At 40.1% G+C, this 14,064-nt stretch overlaps 2 protein-coding genes across 2 annotated transcripts; one reads left to right on the top strand and one right to left on the bottom strand.

Annotated features, from left to right (window-relative positions):
* The first annotated feature begins 2,360 nt into the window (after positions 1–2,360).
* On the top strand, positions 2,361–11,194 carry ttbk2b (tau tubulin kinase 2b). Its single transcript, XM_028040700.1, has 16 exons — positions 2,361–2,592; positions 2,820–2,942; positions 3,029–3,138; positions 3,243–3,390; positions 3,980–4,053; positions 4,150–4,290; positions 4,381–4,485; positions 4,657–4,722; positions 5,061–5,153; positions 5,242–5,367; positions 5,461–5,618; positions 5,904–6,093; positions 7,000–7,214; positions 7,303–7,762; positions 8,723–9,420; positions 10,020–11,194. The coding sequence occupies exons 3-16, from the start codon at positions 3,070–3,072 to the stop codon at positions 10,351–10,353; spliced, it is 2,877 nt and encodes a 958-aa protein (XP_027896501.1). The 5' UTR covers positions 2,361–2,592; positions 2,820–2,942; positions 3,029–3,069; the 3' UTR covers positions 10,354–11,194.
* Positions 11,195–12,211: 1,017 nt separating this feature from the next.
* On the bottom strand, positions 12,212–14,053 carry churc1 (churchill domain containing 1). Its single transcript, XM_028040068.1, has 4 exons — positions 13,846–14,053; positions 13,635–13,770; positions 12,731–12,801; positions 12,212–12,643 (listed from the first exon to the last, which is right to left on the bottom strand). Exons 1-4 carry the CDS (start codon positions 13,882–13,884, stop codon positions 12,551–12,553), a joined length of 339 nt encoding a protein of 112 aa, XP_027895869.1. The 5' UTR covers positions 13,885–14,053; the 3' UTR covers positions 12,212–12,550.
* Between the last annotated feature and the right edge of the window lie 11 nt (positions 14,054–14,064).

Genomic DNA, 14,064 nt, shown 5'->3' with positions numbered 1-14,064 from the left:
GTGCGTTTGTTTTTCTCCTCAGTTTGTCCCGGTTGCGAAGTTTTGTCACTCTAACAGAGGTCGTTGTTGAGCCGCAGTCAAGATTTCATAACTACGGAGACTATGGAGGTCAAATTGAAGCATCTATCTATCTATCTATCTATCTATCTATCTATCTATCTATCTATCTATCTATCTATCTATCTATCTATCTATCTATCTATCTTATTCAAGCAAAACGTTTATGAAAACATCTGTCAAAAGGTAATAAATCAGTGTAAAATTACCATAAACTTTTCTTCAATACGTTTTTTTTTTTGCAAATAAATGGATTACAGCAATCAGACACATTTCAAATTCAAAAATATTTTATTGGTCCCAAAGGAAAATTAAATGTTTTTAAAGCTCATATTAACTGAGATATCTTCAAAGAGTTGGTGTAGATGGTGATGACTGTGAACAGGAAATATCTCCTGTAGCAGTCTATATGACTGGAAATTTGAAAAAGACTCTGACTAAAGAACACTTTCCACTGGTAATTTAGCAACTTCTGTGTCATGATGAGTTCCAAGCCTTTGTGTTTGTAGGGCATCTTCATAATCACCCTCTTCTATAGCTCATGGGGATTCTGGCTAGGCCTCAGCAAAATATTAATATTACTTCCAGTCAGAAAGAAATTTCAGAGTGAAAATATGTAATCACTAAATGTCGTGTTTCGTTAGCCGTGAGCAGAATATCATCATAACTAACACAAATAAAGTCTTGAAAACATCAGTCTGTGTGCTTTTATTTTGTATATTATGTTTCACTTAGTGAATTAAGTTACTGAAATAAAGGAACTTTTCAACATTACTGAATTTTTCTGTCTATATACTGTATATATACTGCTCAAAAAAATAAAGGGAACACTTTAAGTGTTAAACACCTGTTTAAGTGTTCCCTTTATTTTTTTGAGCAGTGTATAAACTGACTTCCCCTCACCTTTTCCATTTGGGCAGTGATACTTCCTGCCCAGGTCCAGGAGCAGGAGAACAGGCAGCTGAAGATTTTTATTATTTTGTATTTTAGCTGTTCTTTAGAACTGCACTCTTCCAGCCTGAGATCACAGAGGTTGTTCCTGGAATCTGCTCTTGACACTCCTACACTCTGCGGGTTACAGTTCAATAAAACTATTACTTACTACTCAAGATTCATGTTCCTTGAATTCTTCATCTTACATTACATTATTAAATCTATCAAGTTTTATTATGACAAATGATTCACCTCTAGACACTACTATTTTATGCCTATTCTTCTTTGCTAAATGACTCACACTCAGTCATATTGGACGAAGAACGTAATGGGCCGCAATTTTTAGGCTTCATAGGCTCTGTACATTTAGTGGTAGACTTTGACTGGGTCCTTATAATACATGAGTATATCTTCAGCCAAACAATTTCATTGTAGCTTTGGATATGTTTATAGTATTTGTCATGTAGGAAGGTGAAAATCTGCCCTAGTTCTAAATCTTTTGAAGCATTTAACAGATTTCCCTCTCTAGATTTGCCCTGTATTTTGCTTCATCCTTATTTTACTCTCTCAATTTATTCTCAGTCCCTGTTGAATAAAGACATCACCACAGCATAATGCTGCCACTGCCATGGTTTCACTGTGAGCAAGTAATTTTTTGTTCTTTTCTGACCAATACACTCCCTTACACACATTTGTTGTTTCCCCTACTAACAGTAGGTGGACTTTCACAAATTGTTCGTCTTCTGAAGGCAGTTCCACTGCATTTTATTGAGGCGCAACACTGTAAAAAGGAGTATATGAAAATGCAATCCACATTTTTACTCAGAGAAATGTAAAACTCATACATAATTTTTCTTTCACTTCACACTTATATTCTAGTTCTTGCTAGCCTGACACATAAAACCCCAGTAACATGTAATAGAAGAGTAGATGTGTCTTTAAAAGTTCAATGAAGCCTAAAACATAACAAGGTAAAAAAAAAAAAAAAAAACAACAACAAAAAACAGTCTGAACTCATCCACAATTTGGGAAACAATGTTCTTGTTCAACTTGTTTTGTTTGTTTGTTTTGGTGAAAATGTCTAAAGACAGCTTTAAAATGTATTTCTTAAAATTGATTTCGGTCTACAATCCAGACTCCTTCAGCCAGTCTAACCCTAACCTCATCAAGATTGACGTTTTAATTTAGTTAAGCTTCTTATTTTCATGAGAACAATTACGTAGTAAATGGCCACTGCTTCTAAAATGCTGCTCTATTATATACCAAACTAACCTGCTTCTAAGAAGCTACTCTATTATATACCAAACTAACTTGCCATACCCTCCCTGGTATCTCCCGATTCCCAGCTCCTCGCGGATGCAGAAGTTTGAGGACCAATCAGAAGCCTCAAGATATGTGGCGTCAACAGTAAGGCATCGTTCCTTAGGAGCTCGCTGGCTAACGCGGACAGCTAATCTCAGCTATGGTCCACCACCACCGATGTTTCATCTGGTAAATAAGATGGTACTTGGAATGACTCGACTGGTTCTGGACCGGCTGGAAGCATGGAGACTGCTTGGATGGTACACTTTAACTGGTGTCGCAGAGGTGCATTGACGCGAGGTAAAAAAAAAAAAAAAAAAAAAAAGAACCCGGAGAAGTGTGCCTCCTAACGGTTATCCATAAGGAGGCATGCTAATTAGCTTATTCTCAGCACCAGCGGAGGCAGTTAAAACAACCGAAATAAACTATTTTAGAGATTTTACTGTATCAGGCTGTTTTGTTCCTTCTGTGGTCTGTGAATTGTGGCTCTTTTGTGTTAGCTATGCTGTGTTTTGCCACTGCTTTAGATAAACTAAACCCTGCTAGGAGAGACCTTTCTACTATCAAGCTAGCTAACGTTTTGATAGTTTGCCTTGGAAACGTGAGGCGCAGTCCCTAAAGACTACCAGGGTGTAGTAAAATGCCATCAGGTCAGTGTTTGCTACATCATAAATTACGCACTTTTATGTGTGGGTAAACTGACGTGAATTTTAAGGTGTGCTCTTTATTCCTTCAGCGAAGTGCTTGTGACACTGATGCCAGCAGAGAGCAATCGGGATGAGTGGAGCTGGAGAGCACGCGGACATCCTGTCAGTGGGAGATGTGGTCAGGGACAGGTGGAAAGTGGTGGGTGTTGTTGATGTCATAGTTCAGTGAATGAATTCAATTTCGGAATGCCTCATTTCTTAGTCAGCAGATATCACGGCTTAACTTGCCAATATTGATTTCAGGTCAAGAAAATAGGAGGAGGCGGCTTTGGGGAGATCTATGAAGTCCTGGATCAGCTGAGCCAGGCCACTGTTGCCTTGAAGGTCGAGTCTGCTCAGCAACCCAAGCAGGTGCTAAAGATGGAGGTGGCTGTGCTGAAGAAGCTTCAGGGTAAGTTATGCTAAGTCACACCGTCATGGAGAGTAACCCAGAGAGTTTGAAAAAATAAGGAGAAAATGAATGTTTAATTTTCAGCTTCACTCAGCTCTCAAATTCAGATTATACTATAGCCATACCTTACACAAATTAAGCTCAAAATTTGTTTGCATCCATGGAAGATTTCAAATTAAGTTCCTTCTAGCACGGTCTTTGTTTCTGATTAGAAATAACACTGACATCACCCAAATTTAAATAAGGCAATGCTCCAGTATTATTATCAAGAGAAATATTTATATTTCAACAAAAATGGTATGTTAAAAATTATACCATTCTCTGTACACGGAACATTTTGGTAGGTGTAGTTTAAATGCTCTAGAAAGTGCAGTCCTTTTTGTTTTTATTATTGTTTCTTTTTGTATTTAGTCCCATTGCTTTTAGCAGGAGGAGTGGAGTGCAGATTGGAAAAGATGATTCAAAATGGATTTAATACAAGTTTTTGTTTATTAGGACAATGATAGTGTCCGCTTGTGTTTGCAGACTGAAACTAGCGTGAGGTATTTTTATTGACATACGTAAAACTGCATCTTCCCTTTATAAACAGGAAAAGACCATGTCTGTCGCTTTGTGGGCTGCGGTCGGAATGATCGCTTCAACTATGTAGTGATGGAACTGCAGGTGAGACCCTCGTTGTCCCAATATTTGCCATGCTTTTAGTCCGCCTGCTGCATCACAACTATGATGATACAACCAATACTGATATCTGGTCCAAAGGGGAGGAATCTGGCAGATTTGCGCAGAACGATGACCCGCGGAACCTTTTCCATTTCCACGACTTTGAGGCTGGGCAAGCAGATTTTAGAGGCCATTGAGAGCATCCATTCTGTGGGCTTTCTGCACCGTGACATTAAACCTGTACGTTTAATTCTGTGTAATATATCATTTGCTTATTGCAAACACGTTCTTAAATAGGATTGTAAACTTGGTTTTCTGTATGATTTGCAGTCAAACTTTGCAATGGGACGACTTGCCAGTACCTGCAGATGCTGCTATATGCTAGACTTTGGATTGGCTCGACAGTTTACCAACTCCAACCAAGAAGTCCGTCCAGTAAGTGCTCTAATAAATTCATCAAAGAACTTTTTTGGATTCTCAAAGTAAAAACTAATAATCTGCTGATAAATTTGGTTTAGACATCAATGGGCTTTTCTAGCATTTTAAAATAAAAACTGTGACTATTGACAGATACTACAGCATGAGTTTGCATTTATTCTCTTTCAGCCTCGTCCTGTGGCAGGTTTCAGAGGAACGGTGCGATATGCCTCAATCAATGCTCATAAGAATAAGGTGAGACTTGTCCTATTTACTTATGAATTCTCCTATTTCAGCCATAATTGCAGCAATTTATCCTTGCCTTTATTGGAGACTAACAAAAAACCTGTGCCACAGCCTTAGAGCAAGAGAGGCAGCTACTCAGATGTAAATGAAATAAAATGAATTCTGTTGCTATTAATTCAAATTCATCCTAGTCTTCTTGCTCAAGAATAGATGCTCCACTTACAATTTTTCCAGGTGAAAAAAAACACTATGTTGGCTGGATCATAAATATCACATGCTTTAGATTAATACTATTGTAAAAGCTGCATCTATTCTGTTCCTTTATTCTCGTCTGTGCATCTTTGTAGGAGATGGGTCGCCATGACGACCTGTGGTCTCTCTTCTACATGCTGGTTGAGTTCATGGTCGGACAACTTCCCTGGAGAAAAATTAAGGACAAAGTACGCGCTTATTTTTCCATCTTGTTGTAGAATTAAGATGCACTGATACGTCCATCCGCTCATTGTTTTAACCCCTCTCACATCCCAGGAACAAGTAGGAAACCTAAAGGAGACGTACGACCACCGTCTCATGCTGAAGCACCTTCCTTCAGAGTTCAGCACTTTCCTGGATCACATCTTAACCTTGGATTATTTCACTAAACCCGACTATCAGGTTCTTTTTGCTTGTTATATTTTGCATGTTATTCATTTCCATGCTTAAAATGCTGATACAAATTTTTATTTTTTACATTTTTTTTTGAGACAGCTCCTAACATCTGTGTTTGAGAAGGCCATGAAGAACCACAATGTGCTGGAAAACGACCCCTATGACTGGGAGAAATGTGATTCAGAGGATGTGCTGACCATCACTGCTGCAGCGAACACCGCTCAGCAGCTTACTCGCCTCACCCCAGCTTACCTCGGGTACTGGATGCTTAAAAAAAGGCTCCTGTCATATTTGACATTTGAACCTTAACTCTTTTTTTTTTTTTTTTTTTAATTCCCTTGAGGCAGATTTTTATTTTTTATTCTTTTGCAGTTTTCATGTTATCCAGTCCTCCTTCACACACTGCTGAAAACGTGTTCCAGTGTGCAGCTCTGTTTTTAGAGCACAAATGTGCAGACTCAGAGATCCTTGAGAAAATTACTACTCTGAATGATGTTGTGGAAATGAGCTGCAGGGTGACCTTCGCTCTTATTCTTCCCCAGCATGGCCAACGCTTCGGTGCTGCCCGGCGAGCTGCAGAGAGAAAACACAGAGGATGTCCTTCAAGGGGAACGCCTCAGCGACGCCGACAACTGTCCCCCCATTCCCACGCCGACCACCACTGGTGGAGACGTGTGGGAGGAGATGGACCGCAACCGCAACCTTAAACATCCTCAGCCGATGATCAGGAAGGTCAGGGTTGTTGTTTTGTGCATGCTCTCTATGAAGCTTTGATGCATTGTGACAGTTTTTTTTACAATAAGTTTGAATCTGTTATGGATTTTCTGTAGTTCTCACTGGATCAAAATTACACTTACTGACTACTACAAACACATAAACTTCCTTTGCAAGTTGCAGAAGAACCATATAATGTTTGTAGCTGTCAGCAAACTTCATACTTTTCTTTGTTCACTTTCCCTCAGAAATGATAAATCTCATGAAAACTGGTTGGTGTCCTGGTACATTCCCGACATTTTTAAACTTAAGCTTTCCACAGGATTGATGTTGATGCAATTCCAGAAGCTTAATGTTGAACTGGAAACAGCTACAGTGACACTGAGAGGTTGCTTTGAAATCACCATCTACAATCTCAGCTGAAATTTGTAGCTTCCCACATTGATAAGCCAATAACAACTTCTGCAAAGCTTTATAGTCAGACAAGTCAAACACTGAACTACAATTGCAACTAACATTTAACTGATTATTCCATCCATTATTCTGCTAATTAATCTATTCAACAACTGTTAAAGTAGTTCAAAATTCTTTGCAAACATTTCTAAAGTAACAACACAAAATTAGCAATTTTTAAGGTTTTTATAATTTTTTGTTTGTTTGCAATGGGGAAATTCTGGACAGACTGATTTACAGACTATGCCTAGAAAACAAACATGTAGAATGAGCTCTCACAGATGCAGTCACAGTGTGCAGTCATTGTCCAGCACTCCTGAAGTCATTGCTATGTTCTACATAGGAGTCTGACCTCTTTGTTGATGAATAAAAATATTGCTCTTCTTTTCATCTATAGAATAGGATCCATGTTTGTAGTTTTCTGTGGTGCAGTTCTTTTCTTTGAGATGTGTTCTTGTCTATGTTCTTCAGGTAGTAAGTGAAGATGAACACAGTCAGAATCAGGGGAACCAGAGTCCCAACACCGGCTCAGTGCAGAGTTCTCCACGCCGGGTCCGATCAGAGACCATGTTCCTGGACCGAGCCGCGCCACTGCTGCGCCGGGTGAGGCACAGCCAGAGCCTGGCATTTGAAAAGCGACTGGCGCCTGAACCAAAGCCCACGATGGAACGCTTCCTTGAAGCCTAGTAAGAGTTTTTTACAAATCAAGATAAGCAAACTATAATCTAAAGAAAAAAAATCTCACGATTCTCTTATTTTTTTTCTTTCTATCAGCTTGGGCAAACAGCGGCCGATCCTTTGTCACGTTGGGGAGAAACCCATTCCTGAGAACGTACAGCAGAAGTCTTCCTGCAACGAGGACCAGTCCGGCACGGCGACCCCTGACCCGGAGGAAGCAGCGGCGAGCAGCGGCTTTGTCGCTGTCAACTTCAGCCCCGTGCCTCAGGAGGCCGACTCTCAGGAATGGGTGATGCTGGAGATGGAGCAGGTCAACAGCTCAGGAGCAGGCAAACCTCAGGCGGAAACCCAATGCGAGGACAAGTCGGGTCCATGCGGTTCTGATAGAGCGGAGAATCAGTCAGCTGAGCAGCAAGACGGCCAGACCGGTCCTACAGTACCTAGCAGTCCCGTCCTGTCGCAGATGGCCATGCCCGGGACCTGGTTGCTAGGCCACCGCCGGCTGCCAGGGATGCTTGGACCTTCAGTCCTGATGGGGAGATCCCAGATGGAGCAGGTAGGATTGAAAGAGATTTTCTACAAAGAAGTGCTGTGAGCAGCAGCAGGAACATTTTCTGAACAAAGTAGTCTGAAGCTAAGGTCAGCTGCACTCAGAGCAAGCTCAGCTTTAATGGAGATGTCATCAAATATTTAAGAGCACATTATTCTTTCTAGACTCTAGCTACACATTAAAAGGAGTACTTTCAGGAATGGGTTTTTAAACAGAATTTCTATGCAGTTTGGAAAAGTATAGAAGTTTGAGTTTTCAAACTTATTAGACTTATTCCATTATCTAAAACATCTCAATCTGAATTTCTGGAAAAATAAATAGCTTAATTAATACATATAATACCAACCTTTAGTTTTGGTTTGCCACATCATACTTTTGTTTCTCCAATTCATTGGGCTTTTTAGTTATAATTTCCATTTAGTTATTTACATAGTGCAAATTCACATCAGATGTCCTCTCAAAGAACTTTAGAAAAAGGTCAATTAATTTGTCATGCAGACAGATTCAAAGCCAATTACATTACAATTTGATTATAGTTTTTAAGCAATGCGTTCAAGTTCGGCTTGTTTCTGAAATTGATTGAAAAGTTTTCTAACGAAGCCCAGCAGATTGTATCGACTCTGACTTGGAACATTTACCACTCCTCCTGAGCCTGTAGCAACTTTTAGGAATTTTGTTTGTACAAAGACTTTGCAATTATTCACTAATTTGTGTTGGATTATAAAATAGAATGTGATGATCCATTGAAAGTCCTGGTTGTAATGTGACAAAATATAAAGATGTTTAAGATGTAGAAATACTTTAGAGAGGAACATGTACATAAACTACTGTGCTTAGACTTTAGTTTGCTCAAGAGCTCCTAAATGTGTACAAAAAAATAAAAACATGACCAAAATCTCACACACTCGAACATTTGTGATTTTAAAGCTCTTCTTTCTGTCTAATAATGTCTGTACCTGCTTTCAGATCTCCAGCGGTGGGCCACAGTCTCCTGTGAGGAAGAATGATGCGGCGTCATTAGACGCACCAAGCTGTAAATCTCAGGAACTTGCTGAGGACGCTTCAAAGGACAGGAAGAGGTTGGACTCGGTGCCAGAGTTGATCCCTGCCAAAGGCCCCACGTCCCACCTGACCAATGACAGAGACCCCGAGAGTGACTCCGGCCTGCCTGACCGCTCCTCAGAGCCCAATCATCAGCCTCCAGCTGATCCAGTGGGGGGCGCCGTGGAGAGCACTGTCACCGTCTCCTCCTCTCCTCCTCCCGCTCTGCTCAAGCGCAGAGACTCCCCGTCGTCTCCAAGACTGAGCCGGATCCCGGTGCGAGATCCCAGCAACCCGCTGGACTCGCCGAGCCGGGAGCCGAACGCGGAGCGGCGCCACCGCTGGAGCAGCCCACTCCCAGGCTCCCCCACTCACTCGCCCTCTCCCTCCCTGTCCTGTGACAACCTGCCCTGTGCTCTGCCAAAAGACAGGCTGTGCTCGGAGCGCGGCTCCAGGTCTGACTATGGGGGAGAAGACCCCCTGTCCCTGTCCTCCTCATCCGGAAGCAAAAGTAAAATCCCTCGCCCTGTCAGCGCCACGTTTCTGCCGGAGCAGCTCAGTGGAAGGTTTTTGCCTCGGCCGCCTCCGGGGAAACCCCCCGTCCGTCCGGTTGTAGACAGCAGGTACGTGGGAAAGACTGGGCGTCTTTCCCAATGACTCCTATAGCCATCAAACTGGGATTAGAATCAGGCAGAAATGTATGTCACAATAACCAGTAATGTAATCGCATGATGAATTAAAATGAACGCAATAATTTTCATTTGCATGCTTGTTTGTGTAATTTGCTTAATTTTTAAACGGATGCTGCTCTTTACTATTGAAGTGGTCCCATATTTAAAAATGCTGCAAACATTTGACACATTTTTATATTTTACAAAATCCTAACTGTTTTGCCTCTTTTCCCTAAATGAACCTAATGAGTCAATACATTTTTAAGGGCAATTTTGTTCTGTTGACACTTCAGTAAAGCTGAAACGATTATTGAAATAATCAACTAATATAATCAATTAATAGTTAATTGGAATCTAAAAGCCATTTGTTGAATAAACAACACTAACAAAGCAGTATTCAAGCCAAGCCTTTGCAAAAAAAATATACATTTTGCACTCAAGATAAACAAAAATTATTTATCTGTAAATATGTTCTTCCCAGAAGTCCTCAAGTGGCATAGTTTCAGCTTTGCCTGGTTCAAATTTTTTCTTCACTGTTTGTTTCTCTGCAGACGGCGGCGTTTGAGGGTGCGTGCCAGCAGCACCAGTGACGCCGACTTCCTGGCCAGCCTGACCCAGCTGATGCAGGACCGCGGTGGGATGCTCTTCAGCCCGCCTCCCCGCCCCCGCAGCTCCTCCTCCTCCTTGCAGCGCTCGCTAAGCTCCTCCCCCTCCCGCCAGGAGCTACGGGAGAGCGGGGCTCTGCCGGGCCGTAGCCGCTCGCCGTCCAGCTTGTCGGGCTCCCCCCCGCCGCGACACGCGCAGCCACAGGACAGGGCCTCGTATGGACCGGTGCAGTGGGGCCCCGGCCCCAGAGGGAAAGCCTTTGGGAAAGTGACTCGATGACTGCATCCCCCACACAACTGACTGGTCCCAAAATGTTGCACCTGTGGCGTTAAGGCTGCCTACGCCCTGATAGCATGTGTAAATATGACATTTACTGAAAGGAATGTACTGTATGTAATGTAAAATGTATGATAAAATGTATTTATTTATTTATTCGGATATGAAACTGAAAAAGTGGAGAAAATCTTGAGATTGCCAACTTTTACCTCTCATTTCACTCCTCCATTAAAACCTTATTTAGGCCTAATGAGACCAAAATAATCATGTTTAATACTTGATATGTAAAAAAAAAAAAAACTAACTGTAGATATGTACTATTAGGAAAAATAACACTAAATATATAAACCATGTATTCACTGTAGAAACACTAAAGAACCCCACAATCAGTATATATAAATCAGCACTCCTGTACAGAGCCAGAGCATGCAGCATACGGACCTCACTCTGGTCAAACTGCTAATATTTAATAATGGGCTGCTCATTTGACTTATCTTAGCATTGTTGTGTGCTATTAAATCACGTCACGCAGCCATCCGCTTCTAAGAATGTACAATAAGAGCACTATTGTAAACATGCATGAGCTTCTTCCTTGCAAACATTGTTTTTTTTATTTATTTATTTGTACAATCTGTTGAAGCATCTGTGTTTTATTGAACTGGTTCTGATCCAAACAATGTGAATGTTGGAAGATTTTTTTTGTTTGTTTCTGGGTAATTCTTGCAGAGGGAGTGGATGGGACAGATGGCTGGTGAAAATATTTGACCACCTAGGTAGCAGGAGAGAAAGTTAGAGAAAATAGAACCACAATAGATGTTTCAATAAAGGTAAAATATACCATAAAGGTAAAATCCAGCTGATTTGTTGTTCTAAACAGAGGGAGTTGGAAGAAACTGGTGACTCAGTTTTTACCTCTTGGATTTTAATTATGTTTAAAATAATTAGTATTCAGTCCTTAGCAGTGATTGAAATCTTAAGTTTTACCCCAGATGGCTCTGGCCATTGATTGCAGGCTCAAATACTGATTAGTCCTATGCTTTTCCCTGTTAATATTATACTTCAAAATTGAAATTTCAACTTTTTTTTAAGTCCTTAAATGCACCAGCTAAGCATGTTTTGATGAATTTGCATTTTGGAAAAATCAGCTGAAGGTTTAACGTAATTTGCTTTGATGCAAAGAAGAGGAATAATCCTGAAAACCTAAATTTTTCTGTTAGATTTAACTCTACCTCTGTCAAACAACTTGCAGCACATTGTTTTTTCAAGATTTTTTTTGTTGGAGTTGAGTTTAAACAGGTAATAAAAATTACCGTATAAAGGTGCAACTAACAGAATATTAAAAAATTTATTGCAGCAATTCAATTGGAAAAAGTGAAACTTGTATCTTCTATACAAGTTATATTTTAACTATTTTTTTAAAAATTTTGACAACTAACTCTTAGTTCATGAAAACCAAAAATTGAGTTTCATAGATATTTTAAATATTACAAAATAATAAAAGATTTTTAATACAGAAATGTTTGCCTTCCGTAAAGTATCTCCCTTTATGATAGCAGAGGCCACTGGAAACGATGAGCCTGTAAAGTTTGTACCTTAATGTTTTTGTCTTCCACTCAACATTCCACTAACAAGCTTGTATACAGCTTTGTTTGCAAGTCTTCCCTGTTAGCCATTACAAGTGTATAACATTTTAGTATTAGATATTAAATATATCTGTGATTGTTTTTCGGAAACATTAAGATACGCTTTTCAATGATGTACTAATTTATATAACTCTAAAAAGTAGCATTCCACTCTTTAGAGATTGCTTCTGTTCTTATTTAACCAAATATTAATATTGGACAAAGAGCACAAAAAGCAGTTTTCATTAAATGATTTAATTTAATTCAGTATATCCAAACCAACCAAGTGAGAAAGGGGAAGCAGCACATCTTTTGAAATGATTTCAACCCAATGCAGCAGTACAAAAATCTTTATATACAGTCAATTATCAATTAAAATAAAGAGGATTTTTTTTCTACAATAAAATTTTGCTCAACTGCCAATATCACAAAGAGCATTTCAAAACTATTTTAAAGCAAGCAGCAAAGCCTGGTATTCACTTTCGATGGGTGATGATTGGCGATTGGAACCTTTTAAAGGGCAGCCAGTGTCATCCATGTTGCAGAAGCTGAAAATCGCAGTTTTCTGTTTTTCATATTTAGAAGAGAGGTGCAGACTGCCTGGGGTCATCTGGTAACACGCTGATGGAGTCCTCAGCCTTTCCACACAGCATGCAGAGCATCGTGTACTCCTGCACCGACGGAACAGGGATGCAAGACCATCTGAGTAAGTCTGTGGATCCAAGCGAGCCAAGTAGATAAATCGTGTCATTACTCACCTGATACTCGTCTACAACAGAGAACGTGTACTCGTGTCTGGCGATGACGTGGTCACAGTTTTTGCAGACATCTGGAAAGACAAACAGAGATAAGTGGATGTTTCCTCAAAGTGCTGGTTATGGACCACCAACTACTGGAAAGACAGTCTGACAAGTAATGCATTAATTATTAAGTAATGCATTAATTATCAAACATTTTTAAAGCATTAAAACCTGAAAAGTAAGGTGCACTTACTAGCCCCCTTTATCTTGATACCCCTAAGTAAAACTTTACTCACCTTTTTAGTGGGCTTATATTGAGTGATGTTTATCAACAAACAGCATCAAGAAGATAGATGTGGAGAAATTTTTACAAGGGTTAGGGCATAAAATAATATGATTTTCAATCTATTGTTTTAAAATGTTAAGAAGATGGAACAACTGCAAATCTACCAAACTAAAGTTGTTCTCCTAAATTGACTGGTGAGCAAAGATAACAATATGAGAAGCAGCCAAGAGGCCCCCATGGTCCCTCTGGAGGAGCTGCTGACCTACAGCTTGCTCGCCTGAAATCTGTTTCTTTGTGGAAGAGTAGCAAAACTGTTGAAGGAAAACCATTACCTCTATGCAGAATGTTAGGTTTGGTGGAGAACTAACATCGAAAATCACACTTTCCCTGGCAAGACACTGAACTGCAGCAAAAAGACTGTAGTAGAACATACCGACAGGGGCTAAAAAATGCACACCACACTTTTTAGATTATTATACGTAAAAGCAATTTTAAAAATTTCTTTCCCACACTTTCTATCACACGAAATCCTAACAAAAAACAATCTTAAGTTTGTAGTTGTAATGTTACAAAATGCTCAAAAAGTCCATGAGTAGGACATAATGTATTCGCGATTGGACAACAAGGGACACTAACGGTCATATGTGACAATTTCCTCCCCATCATCATCCTCGGTGGCCTTGTTGCTGATCAGGACAAAGTCTCTCTGATGGCACTTCGCACAGCCCAGATAGTTCATCAAGTAGGAGCCGTTCTCCAGACAAGTGTTACCCTGAAACAACACAATTCTTCTGTACGCCACCACGTTAAATTCAACTTTTGAGATACATCGGCAGCTTTAACTTACCCGGTCCGGGTATTCTTTATGCACACAACCACCGCACATGTTGACCTAAACTTTCATGAAATAAGACAAAACAAAAAAAAGAGTGTTACAACAGTAAGCCCCGGATAGCTAACATTTAGCTGAATATTTTCATGAGTATCCACTCTTTCGCAGGAGGACATTGATCAGATCTATACAGCATCCAATGTGAGAACACGGTGCTGATCACTTTAAGCTATT

The sequence above is a fragment of the Xiphophorus couchianus genome, chromosome 15, assembly GCF_001444195.1.
Source record: "Xiphophorus couchianus chromosome 15, X_couchianus-1.0, whole genome shotgun sequence".
In the NCBI taxonomy this organism is placed as follows: domain Eukaryota; kingdom Metazoa; phylum Chordata; class Actinopteri; order Cyprinodontiformes; family Poeciliidae; genus Xiphophorus; species Xiphophorus couchianus.
Note: the sequence above shows the minus strand (reverse complement) of the source record. Positions and strands in the feature narration are given on the sequence as shown.